This window comes from Ailuropoda melanoleuca, chromosome 3 (assembly GCF_002007445.2).
Source record: "Ailuropoda melanoleuca isolate Jingjing chromosome 3, ASM200744v2, whole genome shotgun sequence".
Lineage (NCBI taxonomy): Eukaryota > Metazoa > Chordata > Mammalia > Carnivora > Ursidae > Ailuropoda > Ailuropoda melanoleuca.
In genome coordinates this window covers 87,927,003-87,948,155 of record NC_048220.1, presented here as the reverse complement: position 1 = coordinate 87,948,155, position 21,153 = coordinate 87,927,003, and the positions used below count along the sequence as shown (strand labels likewise).

The 21,153-nt window shown below is 36.6% G+C and overlaps 1 protein-coding gene and 1 non-coding gene across 2 annotated transcripts in view; one reads left to right on the top strand and one right to left on the bottom strand.

Moving 5' to 3' along the window:
• Positions 1-21,153, top strand: part of RANBP17 (RAN binding protein 17) — a 324,733-nt gene that overhangs the window by 232,008 nt on the left and 71,572 nt on the right. The window contains exons 16-18 of the mRNA XM_034655658.1: positions 271-351; positions 9,974-10,037; positions 10,130-10,238. Coding sequence (XP_034511549.1) covers positions 271-351; positions 9,974-10,037; positions 10,130-10,238 — 254 coding nt within the window. The remainder of the gene's footprint in view (positions 1-270; positions 352-9,973; positions 10,038-10,129; positions 10,239-21,153) is intronic.
• On the bottom strand, positions 6,137-6,245 carry LOC117801635. Its single transcript, XR_004624396.1, has one exon. It is a non-coding gene; the product is annotated as a U6 spliceosomal RNA (small nuclear RNA).

Below are 21,153 nucleotides of genomic sequence, written 5' to 3'. Positions count from 1 at the left end.
AATTTTTTAATTTATAAAACTAAATTTATAGAATTATGTACCATTCAGAGAACAATGTTCATTATACATTGATTGGATATAATTTTGATTATGCCGTTAAAAAGAATAGAATAGAAAATGGTCCAGTGGTATTTAAGCCTGTTTTTGAACTTTGTGAGATATTTCTGATTTAGGTGACCTAACTTATATAAATACATGTGTATTTCCGTGTTCTCTCTATACAAGCAAATACCTTACTTACAATTAAAACCATCTTTTTTTCATATTTAGTGTTACAAATCTTAAATACTGGGGAAGATGCGAGCCCGTGATTTCAAGGACTCTTCAGTTCCTAAATGACCTTTCTGTTGGATATCCTTTTTACTCTATATCTAGTAACGTATAGAAACACCCTAACACATGCATTCTTTTGGCCAGTATTTTCCTTGTTTATAATGTTTGTAATTGTTTTTAATTTAAAAAAAACCCTCTCATTTAGCCTTATCTGTAAAGTATGTTTTTGAAAGATTTATATTAACTACCAACTATGAACATTTATTCAGTCACAATTGAATTTATATGGATATATAGATTCCTAACTAGTTAAAGTTATGTTTATATCCATCCAGTTTAATAAATGGATACATAAGAAATTATGCAACCACATATGTTTTAGTCTGTGATTTTTCTTATTTGTCAGGGAGTTCTTACTTTAAAAGAAAGCATGTAACTAATTTGAAGAAGGTCAAGATGTTCTAAAAATATTACCTTCTAAAAATTGAATTCCTGAGGGTAAATACTATAGCTTCAGTATTCTTCAATTGAAAAGAATATTATTTTGATTAGTTAAGAGGCACAAAGGAGTAATAGGAAGAAAATTATATAAGTTTTTTTACCACTTCTTGGATTATTGCCGCCACCAAATCAACAGCTTATTTACTCTAAAGTAAGATTTCCCATTATGCATTAAATGTTTGGGTTTCTATCTTTAGCAGATTTTTTAAATCTAAAACCAGAATCATCCTTTCTTATTATATTATAGTTAATACTATTGTCCTGTTTCTACCAATGAGAGAGAAGCATGTAGATTGTCTTTTATATGTTAGCTATCAAATATATAGGAGTTATGAAAAATAAGTGTTGGTTCAGTGAACCACCAGGATTAGCTGATATTTAAATATTGAAGGCAGCATTCTGAAAATCGGTGGCATTGGATGGAAATTTTTAATGTAGGTTTACTGCAGGAATATGTTTGTATTAGTTAAGTTTAAAATTGTGTTCCTTGGGAAACCATAAAAGATTTCCAAAGTATTAGACACCCACTTTTGTGCTGGAATTTAATATGCAACTTTTTATTGGAAAATAATCGTCCTTGTCTGGCAAAATCCACCATGCAATATTTCTGTTAGTAGGTATAATGTAATAAAGACAGGGAGGGCTATTTATCACTACAAATTTTGAGGATTTCAGGATTCTTTTTATTATTTTAATATATTTCTTTGATATTAAATCAGAAAAATGATAAATTACACCTGTCCAGGCTGTTTTTCCTTTTTACTGGAAAGTGATGTACAACCCAATTCCAGTGGTCATTTTGGCTTTTTAAGATATGTATTTTTTCTTATTAAAAAAAAACTCAACCTGTATTTTTTTTAATAATAATGCTGAAATACTCTTTATTTCTAACATATGAAGTGGTTTATAAGTACTTCCTAGTCTTGCAAACTCTGGCCTTTTCACAATGAATTACTTTGAGAGCATATTATCTGGAAAGAAGCCTGTGTTATTTTATAGCACGTATCTATTGTTTAGATTTACCCTATTTTTTAGGTTGGAATTGAAATCTAATATAAAATTAATTCGATTTGTATTCTTTTTGGTATAATTTGCATAATGCCTAATTTATTTCTATCCACTATTTAAGTAAGATCCTTTTCCTATCACCTTATATCTCTTATATCTTCCTTAATCCTTAAATTGTAACCTTTTGTTTCTTAAGGTGTTTATTGCTTTTGAACACTTCTTCTTGAAGTTAATAAAAAAATCATATTTTCAGAAAACTTAATAGATAAAACTTAAAAGCTATAACATTTAAACCAAGGGATACGAATGGCTTCAACTTGGGTACACTGATTTATATTTTTTAACAATTATTTCAGGTTTCCATATTTAGAAATATATATTAGTTCAATTTGATTTCAGTGCTCAGTTATTTGAATTATAAATCATTATGTCCCTTCTAGCTGATCAGTCATGAAATATCTTTGAATTCATTTACATAATGGAATATGTGAGTGGTATGTCTATTTCAGTGCAGTTGCTGGTTACCTAATGCATGTTTTGTTGTTTCCAATCGATTTCCTTATTATAATGTGTTTTTAAATCCTGATTTTAAAGCAATACATTATATCTGTGTTAAAAATAAGATGGCACTCTTCAGCAGTTGAAAACAGTTATGCAAGATAAAAATCATCACCAGGATGGCCTCTATTAATGGAAATCTGTTTATATATTAATGTTCGAAGTATTTGTATTTAAAATATTAGTAAGGAATAACTGAAAAGCATCTTAGTACAAAGTTTTTAAATGTTCCTGATTACTTTCTAATGCATGTCTTCAGATACTTTTCATTTCGTTTTTTCTGTTTTTATATTTGTTGACGGTTCTCAAAGCCAGTCTGTGAACCTTGGTGCTCGTCTATGTGACCACTTGTTTGGAAATTGAAATCACAAAAGATCCTCATTTTTGGGAAGTGCTAAAAAGGCTGATGTTTACTTGCCTTAAGGTAGTAGTCTCAAACTTTAGTGAAGATCAGAATCGTTACAGTGCTTGTTAGAGTACAAATTGCTGGACCTCACCCCCAGAGTTTGTTTTAGGAGGTGTTAGACTGAGGCCTGAGAATTTGCATTTTCAGCAAGTTTCTGGTGATGCTGGTGGCTTAGGGGCCAGACTATGCTTTTTAAGATAATTGGAAAATAGGATTGGATGTCCCAAATAAGAAAATCGGGCACCTCTCTATAGGACTTTGTCTTTACTAGGGAAAGGCAGACTTGACATTTTTAGAGATAGCGTAGTTCCTTTAAATCATAATGTGTGTGAGGAGGCCATTACATTAGGCCCCCAGATTTTAACTGGAGAGCCTGTTGCATCTTACCCCAAGGTTTGAAACTTTCCAAGTTGGTAAGACTACTGTAAAATCCAGTGGCCTTTTTGAGGGAAAATTTATATATAATACATTTAGCAGATACATCTGAGTAACTTTTTAATAAGCTCTTTAAATTTCCAGGACTAAATTTCAAGAATTCCAGATTCTAAGTAGCTTTATCTAACATGTACAGAGTTGAAATGGCTCTGTCCTGGGCAGCCCTCCACATCCAGGTTTAATACTTTTGGATCCTTTTCCCTCTTTCAATTACTTTCCAGTCTTAAATTCTAGTTTCTGCCTAACTGGGAAAGGGGTGAGATTTTTCAAGCGGTAGTACGGGGAAGCTGCTGGTGAAACTGGGGAGAGAAGGGTCATACAAAGCAACCAAATAAACTAATTTTAAGTGCTGAGAAAGAGGGAGGAAAGTGTCACATTTCATCAAAAATTCTGTTTGTTTATTAATCATTATTTCAAGGGGGTTTTTTCCCCTCAAAAAGTAATTGATCAGTATTTCTACTTAAATCATTGTTTACTCAAATTTACAGCAACAACATGTCTCACTTTGGGTTTTAGGTAGATAATAATGAGAAAGAAAATTTCATTTTCTGTTAGGCCCTCTGTTGGTAGTTGCCCTTACTACATCACCTTCAAGGAAACCCAGAATATCTTTAGCTTTTTAAAAATAGACCCCAAAACAGATTGTACACTAATTCATGAATTTCTCCAAACTCATTTTACCCTGTTGATACTGTTCACTACAGTTCTTAGGATGAATAACTTCTCCATGTTATTGCAAGACCACCTATATAATTCTCAGGGCCACATACAAAATGAAAATCTGGGGTGCCTTGTTCATAAGTTATTAAGAATTTCAGGGCACCTGGCTGGCTCAGTCAGGGGAGCATGTGACTCGATCTCAGGGTTGTAAGTTCGAGCCCTTTGTTGGGTGTAGAGATTATTTAAAAACAAAATCTTTAAAAAAAAAAAAATTCAAGGGTATCTGAGTGGCTCAGTCTGTTACGCGTCTACCTTCAGCTCATGTCATGATCCCAGGGTCCAGATATCAAATCCCGCATTGGGCTCGGTGTTCCACAGGGAGTCTGCTTCTCCCTCTGCCCCTCTCACATTCTCTCAATCTCTCTCTTTCTCTCTCTCTCTCAAATTAAATAAAGTCTAAAAAAAAATTCAAGACCTCAACAACACAGCATTGAAGCATGTGCAGGCCCTTCTAGGCATAGAAGAACTCTGTGCAAGTTCATAGCATGGATATCCATGAAGCTGGCTCAAGTTCTTTGTTAAAGAAATAATTCCCTCCATTTGGCTTCACACTAGCCCTCTAAGACTTTGAGACTCTCTCTTTCATTCCCGTACACCAGGATTTAGCGAATATAATTCCTACCCACGTGCATCATAAATCTATTTCTCTGTCAGTAGCTTCTCTCAATTGTTTTCATTTTTACAAGCCAAAGAGTCTGCTTCCTATTCATAGGCTGCTTGGTCACCATGATGCTTTTCTTTTTCAACCCTAAACCTCTTCCAGTTTCATTTGTCTTTTCTTGCTTGTTTGTTGTTGTTGTTGTTGTGTTAGTGCAATACTCAGAACTGCATCTTTTTGGATTTAACACTGAGTAAGAGTAAAATAATTTAATTCCATATTCATCCTAATGATTTACTTTATATTACTGGCCTCTTTCAAGTCAGCAAAATATTAATTAAGCATTTACTAAGTACAGAGCAAAAAGACAAATGAGACACAGACCCTGCCCTCACAGATTTTAAATTCTAACAGGATTGATCCTGATTCCAGACTGCCTTTCACATATTTTTTTCTAAGAACTTAAAGTCTATTGTTTTATTAACATAGTTTCTTTTTCTTTTTAAAATTTAACTCAAGTAAATTATATACTAATTGTCTGAAAGTCTGTGCATTAAAAATAATGTGGGTATGTGACATTTTGATGTGGTGGTTTTGAGGGAGTTCTTTTTAGGGTCATTTAGATGTAGCTTATATAGAAGCCAGTAAGTATACAGGTAATGTGCAAGCCAGACATCCTTATCCTGTCACTGATCTTCCCACCACAGCGGTGTGAATCCTGAATGAGGGGGTCGGGAAAGAGTAGGGGGTGAGAGATGAAACCAAGGTGTAGAATGAAATAAGGGTGAAGGATGGAAGTACAATTGGGTATGTCTGTTACAGGAAATATTTAGTAATAAACAGTAGTAATTCTGCTTTTGTGAAACAGTATTAAAATGTATTGCTTTATTTCAGTGAATACCACCATCTCCAGATGGTTTTGAGAATGTTAAATAAAACTAGTTTCAGCATATATCCCTCGGCGTACTTCTATTAACATTTCTCATCAAAAGAAATGTTGATTTATTTCTTTGTTTTCTGTCTCTATTATCCATGGAAAAGTCATCCCATAATTTATCTGCTCCATTTGTTTTTATACTAGAATCAAGTGTGAGAATCCTCTCTACTCCTCTTCTGTAACCCACTTATTCAAACCTTCACCCAGTTCTTTAGATACTTGCTTCACAAGATTACCTTCCTCAAGTATTATTGTGATCTGATCATTTCTCCTCCCAAAAGTCCAGAATCGCTTCCACTTCCTTCTCGGGTCAAAGGAAAATTATTGATTAGAACTTGAGTCCTGTAACAGTACTTGACTTATTGAGTTCTCATAACTAATTTCCTGATCCACCACTCAACCACAATTTGTACTTTATGCTCAGGCCAGGGAAATTTACTTTACCTTCCCCTTGACACCCTTCATTATCTTTCACTGAATCACCACATTTGCTATTCTTTTCATTTGACCCATTGCAACTCAATTAAGTCTCTTTTAAATTTTCAGGTCTCGCTAAAGACTTAGTGAAGCCGTACTAAAACAGTTTTGATCCTTTGTCATGGTATTAAACTGAAAGGACATAAACAAATCATTTAGATTCTCTGAGGCTCAGTTACTTCATCTGTAGAAAGGGACTATTATCTATCTCTTGGGATTTTGTAAGGATTAAGTACAATAATAAATATGTAACAATACATCTTTGCACAGGGGCCATCCTAATCTTCTCTGTATCGTTCCAATTTTCGTATGTGTGCTGCCAAAGCCAGCACTAGAGCAATACATCTGTTTATCTAATAGAATAAGGCACCTGGTACTACTGACCCTATCACATAGTAGGTGCTCACTGAATATTAATTCCTTCCATTTTCGTTCCTATTATCTTTATTTTTCTTAATGTTCCTGAACACCTTGTTCTTATCTATATATCTAAGGATGACTATCATACAGCTTAGTATTGGTTAGTCCTTTCTATTAGTTCGTAAGTTATTAAGAGATTAGGAGGTTTTTTTCCCCTCTTCTTCTTGTTTCAAAATTTCACATAGTGGGCATCTGAATTAATGTTACCGCATTTGTTAATTGACAGCGCCTTAACTCCTATTACTTATAAGTAATTGTTAGTATTCCTTAAGATGCTTCATTTGGTTAGACATATTTGGATGTTTTTTAGGTTAGTAGGGTTTATGAACATAATCTCACTTCTGAAATAATGAAACTAATGTTTCGGTAATTATATTTCGTACCTATCATCCACCTATAGTAATTTCTAGCATGTCATTTTCTTATCTGTGAACTTTCTTCTATCATCAGGATCTAATTCTGTCTGCAAAAACTATTTGTAAACATGTATGGTTTTTAAAGAATTGCCTAGATCAGTGTATCATCTGCCTCTGGTGCTTAGTGAATATCGTGTGCCTGATATACCACTCCTTTGATTCTAAAACCGAAATTGCTTCTCGCTGTAGCACTTCTGTAAATAATATGTAAATACCACAATTGATGGTATTTTAAAACACCTTTTCTTTCTTAGCACATACAATAATGATGTTTTTTATAACCAGTGGCATTTTAGGTTCAACGAAATGTTGTAGATACTCATTAAAGGCTAGATACCATGAATTGAAGTCGTACTTGGTACTGTATATTCCCAACAGCTATTAAAGTGTGTAGTACTCCTGTAACCAAAGAAACCAGTTCATTCTCAGTTTGGTTTTCCTCTTCTCCAAAAGTACAAATTTTCAAAATTTTCTACCATCTGTAAGACATACCACTTGTCTTGACTTTTTCTTTCCTTTCTTCATTTGTCGGGTTAGCTCTCAATAAGGCCATGTTCACCTTCCTCAGTGTTTTCATAACTACATGGATACAAACAGGAATTCCCTAGGAATTTTGTTTAGTGTGTTAATATAGCCAGGCTATGGCGTGTGCTCTGTCCTGGGTGTGATGAAGGCTCATTAATGAATTGGTGCCTCCTAAAAGAACAGTTTCCCTGTTTTTTCTGGAATCCAGTTTCTGTTGTGTCTTAAAAAAAAAAAAAAAACAAAAACCTAGTGATTTCTGTAAAATCACTGGCCTTTTCAAAATCAAATGGATATGATGTAATCCGGTGAAAAGAGCTTACAGCGTAGCATCAGACAGATCTGGATTTGAATCTTGGCCCCACCATTTCCATGTTCCACGCGGGACCTTTACTAAATTCTCTCACTGCTCTAGACCCCTGCTACTGCTGCTGTTATGTTGGCCACCGTAACTGTGTTCACTGTGTTCACTGTGAGGAGCTGTTCCAGACAAGCCTCTGAAATCTACCCTAGTCCTGCCATGCAGCTAAAATGCTCCCACCCACCGAAAATGGTGCATCTTCTGAGAATCTGAGTCTCTTAAAGAAGAACAAGATGAAAGCAAAAAGATCATAAAGATGTTGTATCCATTTGCCTTTTTAAAAAAAAATTACAGACTCTCTTAAGGGCCATAATAGCTTTGAGTTGAATTCCTATAAGGGAATATAAATAATCAGATGAATTCTCATTTTTTTCTTTTTTGAAAAAAGTAAAAATTTATTCTTAATCTTTTTTTTTTTTTTGCTTTAGAATGTAATTAAAAGGCAGTGAGGCTGGCCTTGATACAAAGTGCACAGATGCAGTTCTACAGAAAATGTGTCTTTGGCAGATGAGATTCTTCCTGTGAATGTTCTGTTTATTGCTACCATAAATATTCTATTGTCAAAACATGACTTGCTGTTTATTAGTAGCACTGACAGGAAGATTCCTATTAATGGCAGCATTCTTATTACCCATAGACCCTGTCACTTTTAACTTTGCAATTCCAAGAGAATTGTATTTGGTAATTACTTAAGATATTTCTTAGTTTATTGATCCCCACCCCTGTTTAACTGAGTGAAGTTTGAGTGGCAGCTCTTCCGCTCAGTGATTTATACTGGGAAAAAATCATCAAATCTCATCATTGTACGCAGGGAAAGACCTCCCGCCTATCAGCCCTGATCTTGTTCCCCTTCAGCCTGCCAGAAAAACACAGTGCATTGAGCACCCACTGAGAGCAGTGCACAGAGGAAAATGCATCGGCCCCTGCCCTTAGAAAGCTTACAGCCTTAACATGGGGGTGAGCCAAATACACATGCTTAACATGCATCTGGAATGGTTGCTTTAGAGGGACTTGAGTCTGAATTATACTGCTTGTCTTTTGGAAAGTTTTATTTAATTTTTTTGAATTTGTCTCATCAGAAAAACGGAAGTGATAATACCTATCCCGTGAGTTTGTGAGACTTAACCCTGCAAGTAGCAAACATTCTGCCCATGTTAATTCTCTGCATCTTTGTGTCTTCCTCCCTGACTTTGGCAAAGACATTTGCCTCATGTGAGCCTCACGACAGTCCTGTCAGATAGCTTGGGTATCACCCTCATTTGCTGGAGAGGGAAACTAAGGCCCAGAGTAGCTGTGAGTATAGTACTTAGACTCATCCAGCTGATTGAATGGTGTAGTCAGCCCAGAAACCCAGCTTTCCTGACTCCTGTTCGGTGTTTTTTCTGTTCTTTTACGCTGACACCTGTGACTAAGAGAAGCGGGTGTTTGTGTGCTCAATAGATGTTCTTAGAAACGCAGCAGACCTTCTTTGGTGGCAGCATTAACCAGAAAGTATTTAGGCCTTGCGCTAGTGTTTATGATTTCTCAACTTTATTCTCGTTCTGAGTCCAACTGTTCGGGTGGTAATGTGGTACAGTAGAGAGAACGTGGCTTCTGTAGTCGGAGCTCAGTTCAGGTCTCAGCACTCTCAGTCCAGCGCTGTGTGATCCTGGGCAAGTAACTTCATTTCTCTGACCTTCAGTTCTCTTATCTGTGGATTAGAAACAAGAAATAATATTTAACAGGGTAATCGTGAAGATGAGGTGAATGAACAAATATAAAATGTCTTACACCTAGTAGGTGCTTGAGAAATAGTAGGTCATTTAAACCTGTCCTTCAACACTCGATGACGTGCAGTTGGCTACATCTTTCTAGTTGTATTCTGATCTTCTTCATCTAAAGCAGATTTTCCTTAGATTTCTACTAACTGGGCTCACTGTTTCTTAGAACTGAATAATTTTTTTCTTTCTGGATAGTCTATTATGAGTCTTTTATAATTATTTTTTATGAAATAATATTAAGTGATAAGAAGTTCTCAAGTTATATCCAAAATGTAAAAGGGGTCAGTTTTAATTTTCCACTATCAAGGCTTTAATAGTAAAGAAGTTTTTGTCTTAATTATAAAATTCATTTTTCCTTTCCATAACTAGAATATGTATAAGATAGGAAAAGTAATTGCACTGGTTAATAATGGATTATCATTCTTAAGAGAATGAAAGACATTTCTGTAGGAATACTCTTTAGAAATAATATTGATTCTTCATAAATAGAAATTGATGCCATTATAGTTCAGTGTTATTTTATGATTTATTATCTATTGATAAGACAATTATATTTCCCCAGATTCCTTAACTTCTATTACCTATATCCTTTTAAAAAAACTTGTGAAGATAGATGCCGTGAAATTCATGCTAAAAAACCACACGGTAAGTCTTACTTCCTTTCATTCATGACTAGAATTTTCTGGGTAGTTTAGGTAAGGCGTTAGTAACTTCGGATGCTCTTTCGCTTTCATTAGAGTGAACACTTTCCCTTCCTTGGAATCAGCGACAGTTACAGTCTCAGTGACTTCAGGTGCCGAACCACCTTCTACACCGCCCTCACTCGCCTTCTGATGGTAGATCTAGGTAAGGTGAAGAATTCATTCTTAACTTGATTGATAAGGACTCAGCAATATACTTGTTCAGTTAAAGGATCAGACTACTAGTGAGTACCATATTTAAGTTACTAGAATTTGCCATCTTTGACAAGTTTTCTGCAACTCTCCATGATTTGAGCATCAGAGACAAAAGACAAATCTTTGTATTTAAAGTGGTATTTTAATAGAACCCACATTAATTCTTTAACCTCAGGATTTTTTTTCTGGGTATCCTTTCAGCCATTAATTTTACTGCTATGAATCTAGAAGTAGTCTTAAATACAGAAAAGCTTTACACACAAAGATTTTCTTTGTAATGACGTTTAATCTAGAGAAAAAAAATGGAGATGTGATAGGGAATTGTAAAACTATGGCACATCTACTTACCTGATGGAGTAGTCTGTCGTCATTAAAATTAGGATTTGAAGGCAGTGCAACACATGACATTTTACATTATTAAGTGAAAAAGCTAGCTGTTAAACTGTGCAAATGATATGAGCATGCCTGGGGTGTGGGCGGGGAATGCATCCAAAAAAGGCTTAAATGAAATTCTTTAAAAATGTTAAATGCTATTTTGTGATAGCAAACTATAGGTGGCTTTTTCTCATTTTTAATTACTTGAAATTTCCTTTAAGGTGTTACTTTTATAATGGGAAAAAAATATAACTTCTTTAAAAATGTTTCCATTGAAAAGCTGAAGTTAGCTAGACATATCCACGGGTAGACAATGCCTGAGGATTTTTGTGGTGACCATGTTACTCTGGGTTCCCATTTCCCTGCCATGTTTGAGTACTGCAGGTTAAATTAATCAGTTTATAGACACAAGAAAGAGTTCAATCAATGACAATATCATCCTTAGAGGATATGATACTCATGATACTCTTTTTCGTCCTTTCTCTTGGAATGTATTGATTGATCCATCAACTTAAATATGAATTTTTCAAAAACATGATCATACAAAAGGAAAAAAAGATAATTTTCTTTTGCACATAAAAGACATTGCTCCTTGTAGTAGAAAGATGACTAAACCACCCTCTGTTCCACATCTGTATTATTTTCCTGAATTTCAACAGAATAAATTACCAGAGAGACAAACAGCCAAAAGTTGAGAGAAATGCATCTAGAATGATTAAGGAGCTTGGTGGGATTGATTTCTAAAGAAAGATTAAAAGAACCATGTATGTATAACTTGGCTAAGTGACAACTAAGGCTTGAGGCAAAGAGAACTGTCTATAAATATTTGAAGAGTGTAAACCAGGCATGCAAAACCCAATCATCTGCTACCTTAGCCAAGTGGGAAATCTGAGTGACAGCTTTGCATACTGCACCCTGGCCTGTGTTACCTCTTGGCTGCTGCACTGGAGAGAAGAGGAGTGACCCGACTCTTGTCATTGTCCTCAATAATCATTGAGAGAGCACATCGTACTGTGAGCTCTGAGGGCAGGACAGAAACCAGCCAGGCATACAGGCCCCTGCCCTCAAGGAGCTTGCCCTCTTGCTTTCCTCCCAGTTGTCCAAGCATTAAAGAAGACTGTGTCTAGATCCTTGTCTAGACTGAATTTATTTCCTCAGGCCTTAAAAAATGCTCCTTTAGTGACCCTGTCGGGCAGTGAAAGAAGTGGGGAGACCAAAGTTAAAGAGAACTAGATGGAGGAAATTTCCTAGAAGTAGGTTCATGTCACAGACATTTTCAGGACCTGGAAATGGACTGGGTCAAGATCCTTTCTCATATAGTCATCATAGACAAAAGAACCTTCCATAAACCCGTGGTAGCTTAAACAACAGGACAGCGCTACCAGTATTCACAGCACCCACACTTACCACTGTGATGGTAACTGAGAGTCGTGATGGTGCCCAGAAAGACCCTGCATTACACACTGCCACTTTGAAGATGACTTTTATTTAGTATCGCTTAATGTAAACTGTGAGGTATGAGAAGCTGAAGTAAAATATAGAAATTTGAATAACTGGAAAAAGATTTTATTAGGTTTCTCAGGGTTAGATCACTTTGAATTGCTTAACTCATAACAATATAAAGTATAAATTGATATTGTTTTAGGTTCTCAGTTTTTTCAAAATGGTGAATATCTATTACGTTGCAAACACATTTTAGGTACCCAGGGAGAAATAGAAACTGACTTTGTGGGAGTGCCTGGTGCATGGTAGGTGCTCCGTACAAGGAAATTGAATCTGGGTATAGATAGGGTTAAAAACAATGGCAACTACAGTCATGGAACTTTCACATTGTTTGAAAAGAAAGTCTTTATTTATTAGTGGTTTTCACTTTTTGAAATAATTAAATGTATATTATAAGCATCAAAGGGCGATTTATGGTATATATTACCAGAGCTTCCATTTCTTGTTAAGAACCAGAGTTGCTCTTCTTCCCAAAATACATGGAGCTCCTTCAGGGCATGGACTTGGCCTTTTTCATGTTTTCTAGCACTGATCTCTTCTTGCTACATTATAGGTGCTCAGTACATATTTAGTGAATGAATATCACATAAGTATATTGCAACCAAGATGCCATCATCATTGTTCCTGGAATCAGCAATTCCTGCCAGGTTCTTTCTGGGAGTAGCTTTGATCATTGGCCTCTCCAAGACAAAACAAATCAAGAGGCTGACTACTTTCACAAGTGATCAGCTACTCTTGGCCACTCTTGTGCTCGATTAATCGCTTGTTGCTCTCTGTTCAAAGTGTTATTACTTTATAGATGATCATTTGTTCAGTGTTGCTGAACACAGTTTTATTATTTGAAGCCTTGTCTCACAAACTAGGTTGACTGGAACATTGCTGCCAGAGTTCCTGTATGTGTGGCTTTATAGTTTTCTATTGTGTATTCACTGTCATGGCAACAAAGAAAAAAGAGATGGTTGCCATTGTCAAAAGAAGCACAGATCCATGTGTTAAATGAAAGAAGTAAAAATATTAGGTAATGAGAATTCTTCTCAAATTAAAGAAAAATTTGGGAAGAAATTTTTGTATCACTGATTTTTTTTTTTTTTTTTGGTAAAAATCAAATAGAAAAAAACACCTTAGCAACCTGCTTGCAAAGCATGGGATGTAATTCTTGGACTGAAATATAAAGCGTATTCTAATTGAATCCACCAAACTAAGCTGAGTATGTTGTGTATGAGCCATACATGCACATTGGAGTGATTAGAAAAGGGGAAAAAAATTGGGTGTCACATTAATTGGTGTTTACTTTGAAATGCATTTTGGTTTCTAGTCAATTATTTGTACTTTGTATGAATTTAATTAGATGCTATGTGCCCCAGGTTGTATTTCAGATGAAAATGGGGTTTTTTTGGCAATAAACAGTTGTGCCATTTTATCAAATTGCTCCTTGGCTACGCTAGATGAAACGTTCACTTGTATAAAGAACAGAATTGAAAGCATTTCATCATTGGAATGATGGTATTTAATGTTGGCAATGCATTTCTGTATTCTAAGAAACTGTAAAAATTAATGCAAAAACTCTCTTCACAAGATAACACACATGCAGAAGAAAATGGGTGGCCGTCCATATGTGCACGCATGTTAGCCCTTCCAAGAATCACTTAAAGTTCCCAAGGTTATTTTTAAATTAACTTTGTCAGTCTAATAAACTAAAGGAAAGATAATATTACCCAAGCCAGTAAGTGGAGACCCTCCAGGGAGCTGTTCAGTATAAAATACTTGAATAAATAAAACCTTCTATTTTGTTTAATTTGAATAGAGGTGAATTCAGTTGACAAATATTGGAGAAGGGAAGTGTGGAAAACAACTACAACAATACTCTTTGTTTTGTGGAGAACTGAGTATTATTCATTGCAAATGAAGTTTTTACCAGCCACAAACTTAGAATTACTCAGTGTCACTAAAATTGTTTTTCCTTGGTGTCACTAACAGTTGCTTTTCTTGGCCTTTTTATGATTGCACCTTATCTTGAACTACTCAGATGAGAAGCATGTTGATAGGATCTGAGTGAGCAGTGCTTTCCTCAGATACTCAAACTCTAAGAAAAAGTCATATCTTGTAATGATCAAGGGAATGTTAATATTAAAATGTTATTTATAGACATTAAGAGATATTTTCTCTTTAGGGAGGGGCGTGCTGTAACATTCATCTACCTTTGTGGCTTTTAATAGATAATTGGCACCTGCAGATATTCCTAGCTTAAATTTGAGGAATTTTAAATAAAAAGAAATGACTTGAAAAAAAAAGGGAAGAGTATCCTAGAAATAGCTTCTAATGATAAAAGTAAAAATATACAGAGGAAGGAAACTTTCCTTTTCTTTATTAATAATTACTAACATTTGTTTATAAATTACTTGTAGTCTGCAGATCACTCTCACGTACATTATCCTATTTGATCCTCACAACAGCCCACATGAAATAGGCATTATTGCATTGCGCATGTGTTAGAAAGTTGAGGTTCAGTGAGACTAAATGACTTGCCCAAGGTCAGTCATACAACCTCTAGCCCTGTGACCACACATCCGCATTCACTTCTACTACACTGTTACTTCACCTTTCATATTCTCAATCAATTAGGAAAGGTAACTTTTTCTTTTTCATTTTTATTTGAACTGTTTGGACTGAATGATTGATTTGAGGCTTGAGGGCAGTGAGAAGAAGGGAGAAGGGATTACTTTCCAAGCTTCTATCAAATAACTAGATAGATTCATGTTTATTATTTGCCCTGTATAGGTATATTATGGTTCTCTGGTCAATGAAAGTCAAATGTAGATTTTAAAATTTGTCCTCATGTCCTAATAATTGGCCAAAGCATATTTATTCTCATGGATAAAAAGAACACAGAGGTAGATGACCCAGAAGGGTTTAGCAAGTGAGAAGCTTGATCAGAAATAACTAATGTTCTGGGGCGCCTGGGTGGCACAGTCGTTAAGCATCTGCCTTCAGCTCAGGGTGTGATCCTGGCGTTCTGGGATCGAGCCCCACATCAGGCTCCTCCGCTGGGAGCCTGCGTCTTCCTCTCCCACTCCCCCTGCTTGTGTTCCCTCTCTTGCTGGCTGTCTCTATCTCTGTCAAATAAATAAATAAAATCTTTAAAAAAAAATAACTAATGTTCTGATAGATAGGAAGAATACATCAATATATCACCTGTGTCCATGACTTGGCAAAGACTATCTGGAAAATAGACATGGGGGGGGGCGGGGGGACTGGGCAATAGGGGTAAAGAAGCAGCTGGAAATACTTAGAATCTGTAATGAGATAATTAAGACTAATTAGCCGGCCCTGTAGGCAGAAAGCAGCCCATTAAGTCCAGATTCAGTTTTAATAACTTACCTGGTTTTGAGGGTAGAGAGTCCAGAGCATCCCAGGGAATAAGATCCTTCAGGGATGAAACTTTTAGGGTAGGTTTCCTAGAAAAGGAGTACAAGGGTCTGCAATGGGCAGTGTATTTTTCTTCTGAGAACTAAAATAAACATTCTGGTTCCCTAGGGAGAGGAATTAAAGGGAGCCTCAATTTTCTCATCTATGAAATGGAGATATCTATCTTAAAGAATTGTTATGTGCTTTAAATAAAGAGGTGTGAAAAGGCCTGGAACAATTCCTATCACAAAATAAGTACTCAGTATATATTAATTAAAACAAAATTATTTATTGGATGTACAATCAGGGGTACTGACGGACACCAGGACCTCAAAATGAGGTAAATTCAGTCCCTCTAATGCAGCTACTCTGCCTTCACCCGCGCTATGATTTTCCTACAGAAGCAGGAACTGATGACACTTCCTGACAGGTACTAAAACAGCCTGCCCTCCCTGAAGCCTTAGTCCTATCACAGCCAGCTACACGTCCTAGGCTGTGTAGGGGGAAACTGAAATGAAAATTAAATTTTGGCCCAAGTTAGCTCTAGGTAGCACCTTTCTCAATACCTATTCTAATAGAACTGGAGAAGTGCTATCCTAATGAAACACTGGGGAACAGCAGATGATGTGGGCCTAGGCCTGCAATATCACTGGCTCTTTTGATAGGACCATTGGTGATTGGTTTTAAATAGATTATTTTCCTCACTCATCTGCCTCTCTGTCTCCTTGTTTGTCTCCCCTCTTTATTCTCAGTAGTTTGGAACAGAGAGCTTCATAACATTAAATCTGACCTTTACTAACTATATTAGTTTTCTATTACTCCCATTACAAATAACTGCAAATTGAATGGCTTAAATATTACAGATTTATTATTTTACAGTTCTGGAGGTCCGAAGTCCAAAATGGGTCTCAGTGGGCTAAAGGCAAGGTGTCAGCAGGGCAGCGTTCCTTTCTGGGGCTCTGCGGAGAATCTGTCCCCTTGCCTTTTGCAGCTTAGATGCCACCTGCTTTCCTTGGCTTATGTCCCCCTTTCTCCAGCAACATCAGGTCAAGTCCTTCTGCTGCCATCTCTCTGTTTTTCCCCATCTACTTTTCTCTACCACTTTCAAGGACCTTTGTGATTACCTTGGACCCATTTGGATAACCCAGGATAGTCTTCTATTTTAAAGATGATTAACAACCTCAATTCCCCTTTGTTTATAACCTAACATATTCACAGATTCCCAGGATTAGGACGTGGGCATCTTCGGGGGAGGGGGGGGCGTTGTTCAGCCTACCATACTAACCTATTACTAATACCAAAGTATTTCACACAATAGTTGTCATATAATAAATCCCAGTAAACTTGTTGGCTATCATCATTTATTATTATAATAATTACTTGTACTATTAACTTCTCCTTGACTACTCCCTCAGATCCCCAGTAATCCAGCCTCTATTTGCATTTGAATTTGAGGAAATGAGAAGTTTCACTGTGGTACATACTTTTAAAGATGGAGAGAATTTTGTTGATGGTGGTTTTTTTGTTGTTTTGGGTTGGGTTTTTTGTTTTGCTTTGTTTTGAGATTCACATGCCATAAAATTCACCCTGTAAGTATAAGTTCAGTGGTATTTAGTACATTCAGAATATTCACAAGGCTGTGAAACCATCACCATTATCTAATTCCAGAATATTTTCATCACCCCAGAAAGAAATCCTGTATCGTAAAGTAGTCATTTCTTACTTCTCCTGCCCCCAGCCCCTGGTAACCACTAATCTACTTTCTGTCTCTATGGATTTGTCCACTCTAAAAATTTCATATAAATGGATTCATGTAATATGTGGCCCTTGTGTCTGTCTTCTTTCACATAGCATAATGTTTTCAAGGTTTATTCATAGTTTAGCATATCTCAGTACTTCATTCATTTTTATGGCTGACTAATATTCCATTGTATGGCTATACCACATTTTGTTTGAACCATTGGATTTTCACCTTTTGGCTGTTATGATAATGCTGGTATGAAAATCTGTATGTAAGTTTTTGTGTGAACATACCCTTTGAATTCTCTCAGGTGTATACCTAGGAGTACAATTGCTAAATCAAATGGCAGTTCTACATTTAACTTTTTGATTAACCACCAAACTGTTTTCTACAGTGGCACATCATATTATATTGGGTGCACTATTTATATTCCCACCACTCAAGGGCCTAAATTATATAAAATAACTAATGAAGTGTCCTAAAAATAACGTATCTGAGAGCCAACATACTAAAAAGGTTGCTGTTAGTATTTTAATGTGACTTCTCTGAAGGAAAAAAAAATTGAAACTCCTAAAATGAATAACTTCCTGTTGAATCAGATCCTTAGAAATCCAGTAGAGGGGATTAGATTTGGGTTTTACCGAAAAGCTGAAGAATTTATCATTTTTATTATGCATGACTGAGAACTTAAACAATGTTATGTTAATATTTACTTTTCCTGATGACAATGAAAATATTAGTCTGTAAGTTGGCACTTCACCTTCAAATCATACTGGTTTCTGGGCCCTGGTCAGAAAAAAAAAAAAATGAGCAGCTTTAATTATTATTCATAAAATGATCACATACACATTTGGCATACTAAATATATGACTGCATACTTGAATATGAAGTTGTAAAAGAGTGAACTTGTGTTTTCTCCTTTCCTATCAGAAGCAGTAATTGATACCTCTAAGAGTAATACAAATAAGGAAAAAGTCTCTAATAAATGTTGCATAGAGTTTGTTTGCATGACATAAACAAAAATGACCAGTTTCCAGCTTAGATAATACAACATACCACCTTGCAGTAAGAGAGGAACAGTGCTAACTGAAACATGAACATTTTTGTAGAAATAATGCACCAGTGTATCATATTTGCCTATCTTAAACTCAAATGATTGCTGAGGAATCCCTTTCTCCCTACCAGAACCAGTCTGATTGTTCTTCACCTCTTCTAACTTCATGCAGCTCTAAACTCAAGATTCTGTGACCCTGACTTCAGTGCCCACCTCGGATACCTTCCACCCCTTTAGAGACAGGAGGAAGAGCATGAGCTGGCAGTAAAGCTAACGGAATTGGGGATCCGAGTCCACTGACATGTACCAGCCCAAGGATGTTGGGCAAACCACTTAACCCCTTTGAGCCTTTCTGTTTGCATGTAAAATGAAGGAAATCATCATACAACTCCATAGGATTGTTGGGACCATTAATGACTTGCAGCAGTGCTTGGAACCTAGGAACAGCTACATGGGTGTCTGTTAAGTAAATCAAGTATTAAACTCATTGCCTTCACATAATAAGCACTCAGGAAATAACTGTTGTTAGTCAGTCACTACACAACTACTTCTTGAATGCCAGACCCTATTCTAGGCACTGGGGATGTAGCCATGACCAAAACAGACAAAGTTCCTGCACCAAGGAGCTTACATTCTATTAGGGAAGACCATGAATATATATATGTGAACATACAGCCCGGTCACAGCGAGTCCCATAAGAAAAACAAAGTAGGTTATGGGAGTGGAAAGTAGGGTGGGGGCCGGGGGCGACTTTTGCAGTAATGTTTTAGACAGAGAGGTCAGGGAAGCCATTTCTGGGGATGTGACGTTAAAGTAGAATTGCTCTTCACCTTCCTATCTTAGACTTCTCCCTGCACATTTTGGTGGCTTGTCTTCTGTGCCTTGATTTCCCCTGTACCTCCAGCTTTGATTGAGGAAAGAGATGAGTCAGGAAGTTTTTTGATCTATAGCTCTGTGTATTAAGTGAAGGTTGAATGGTAAAGTCCTGAATTTGTCTTTGTTCTGATTAAATATCCTTACCTTGGGAAAGCTTTGTTCCCAAAGGAAGGGTATTAGGGTGGAGGACAACCTGCTGGTCACGCTTTGATCACTGTAATCACCTCTCTAGGTCCATATAAAACGCAAAACAACAAAAATGTTAATGACTATCATTTATCCAAAACCAGAATGCTAACAAGTAGCAGAGCCAGTATTTGACCTTAGAACCTTCAAAGCATCCACTCTTCCTGTACCCTTACCTGCCTGCCGTGATTGTTACCACTATTCTCATTAGTAATTCCATATTTAGAAGATACTTTATCTTAGGAGAGTAAGATTATGTAGCTTAAATATAAGGTACATATGTATTATTTATTTAAGGATTTGATAATGTCTGCTTCAATTGGCTATTGTATTATTCATATCAGGTATTAAGAAAATAAGGGATTTTTAGGGGCGCCTGGGTGGCACAGCGGTTAAGCGTCTGCCTTCGGCTCAGGGCGTGATCCCGGCGTTATGGGATCGAGCCCCACATCAGGCTCCTCCGCTATGAGCCTGCTTCTTCCTCTCCCATTCCCCCTGCTTGTGTTCCCTCTCCCTCGCTGGCTGTCTCTATCTCTGTCGAATAAATAAATAAAATCTTTAAAAAAACAAAGAAAAGAAGGGATTTTTAAAATTCATTTTCATTCAAATACAGTATTTCCTTTATTTTCATTCAAATACAGTAATTCCCTAATACATGCCAGGCACCGTTCTAGTTGCTAATACTCTAATGCTAATGCCACCACTATTTATTGAGCATCTTCTATTTTTCGTGTGTTATAACATTTAATATTCACAAAGATAGATATTTTTGTCCTGTTTTGTAGATGAGAAAACTGAGACTCCGGGTAATTAGTTCATATCGAAAGCTAAACAGTAAGTGGTGGAGCAGACACTGGTTCTGCTTATTGCTGAGCCTTACCTGCCTATGTCATTGTCCTTCACTGAGAAATGCAGAGACGCGCAGTCTGAGCTCTCCGGAAGCAAAGCCAAAGATACTATCAGCGTAGGCTTATAGAGCTAATATTTACATATGCACATTATAAATTTTGTTTTACCTAATCCCCACAGTAACCCTCATCAAATGGTGGTAGTGGTGGAATGACGTTAGGCATTATTATTAGCGTTCATAGCTATATGCCTAAATCTCTGCAAATTCGAGGCAGACTGATCAATGTTACCTATTGTCAAGAGTAGACAAAAGGCTGTGGCAACCCACAGGGAGAAGGGGATGGCTTGTGGTGGGGCCTTAGAGAGTACCTGCGGGCGAGCTTAGCTCAGATTAGGAGAGCTGCTGTTTCACCTGGCCTTGGAAAAATAAGACCTATAAAGGACTCTAATGTTATCACCCGCTGACAGAGGATGTAGCTAAGAGGTGTAGCTTGGTCACATAGCCAGTTGACAGAGCAGGGATTGAAGATCCTGATTGTGCCATTGACCTTCTGTGTTACGTGGCCTTGGAGCTCAGTTTCCTTTTCTGTAGAGTGATGTACAGACCAGTGTTCCTCAAATATGTGCTTGCATCTGAGTCACCTGGAGGGCTTCTTAAAACAAATTTCTAGACCCCCCACCCCCACCCCCAGAGTCTCTGATTCGGTAGCTCTGGGATGGAACCGGGAATTTACAACTGGTAAGTTCCCAAGAGATGCTGATACTGCTGTGTCAAGGACCAAACTTGAGAATCACTGATCTCTTCTCTGAGATCTTGTTTCCTCTCTAATGCTCTATTTAAAAAGTGACAGCATTGGGGCGCCTGGGTGGCACAGC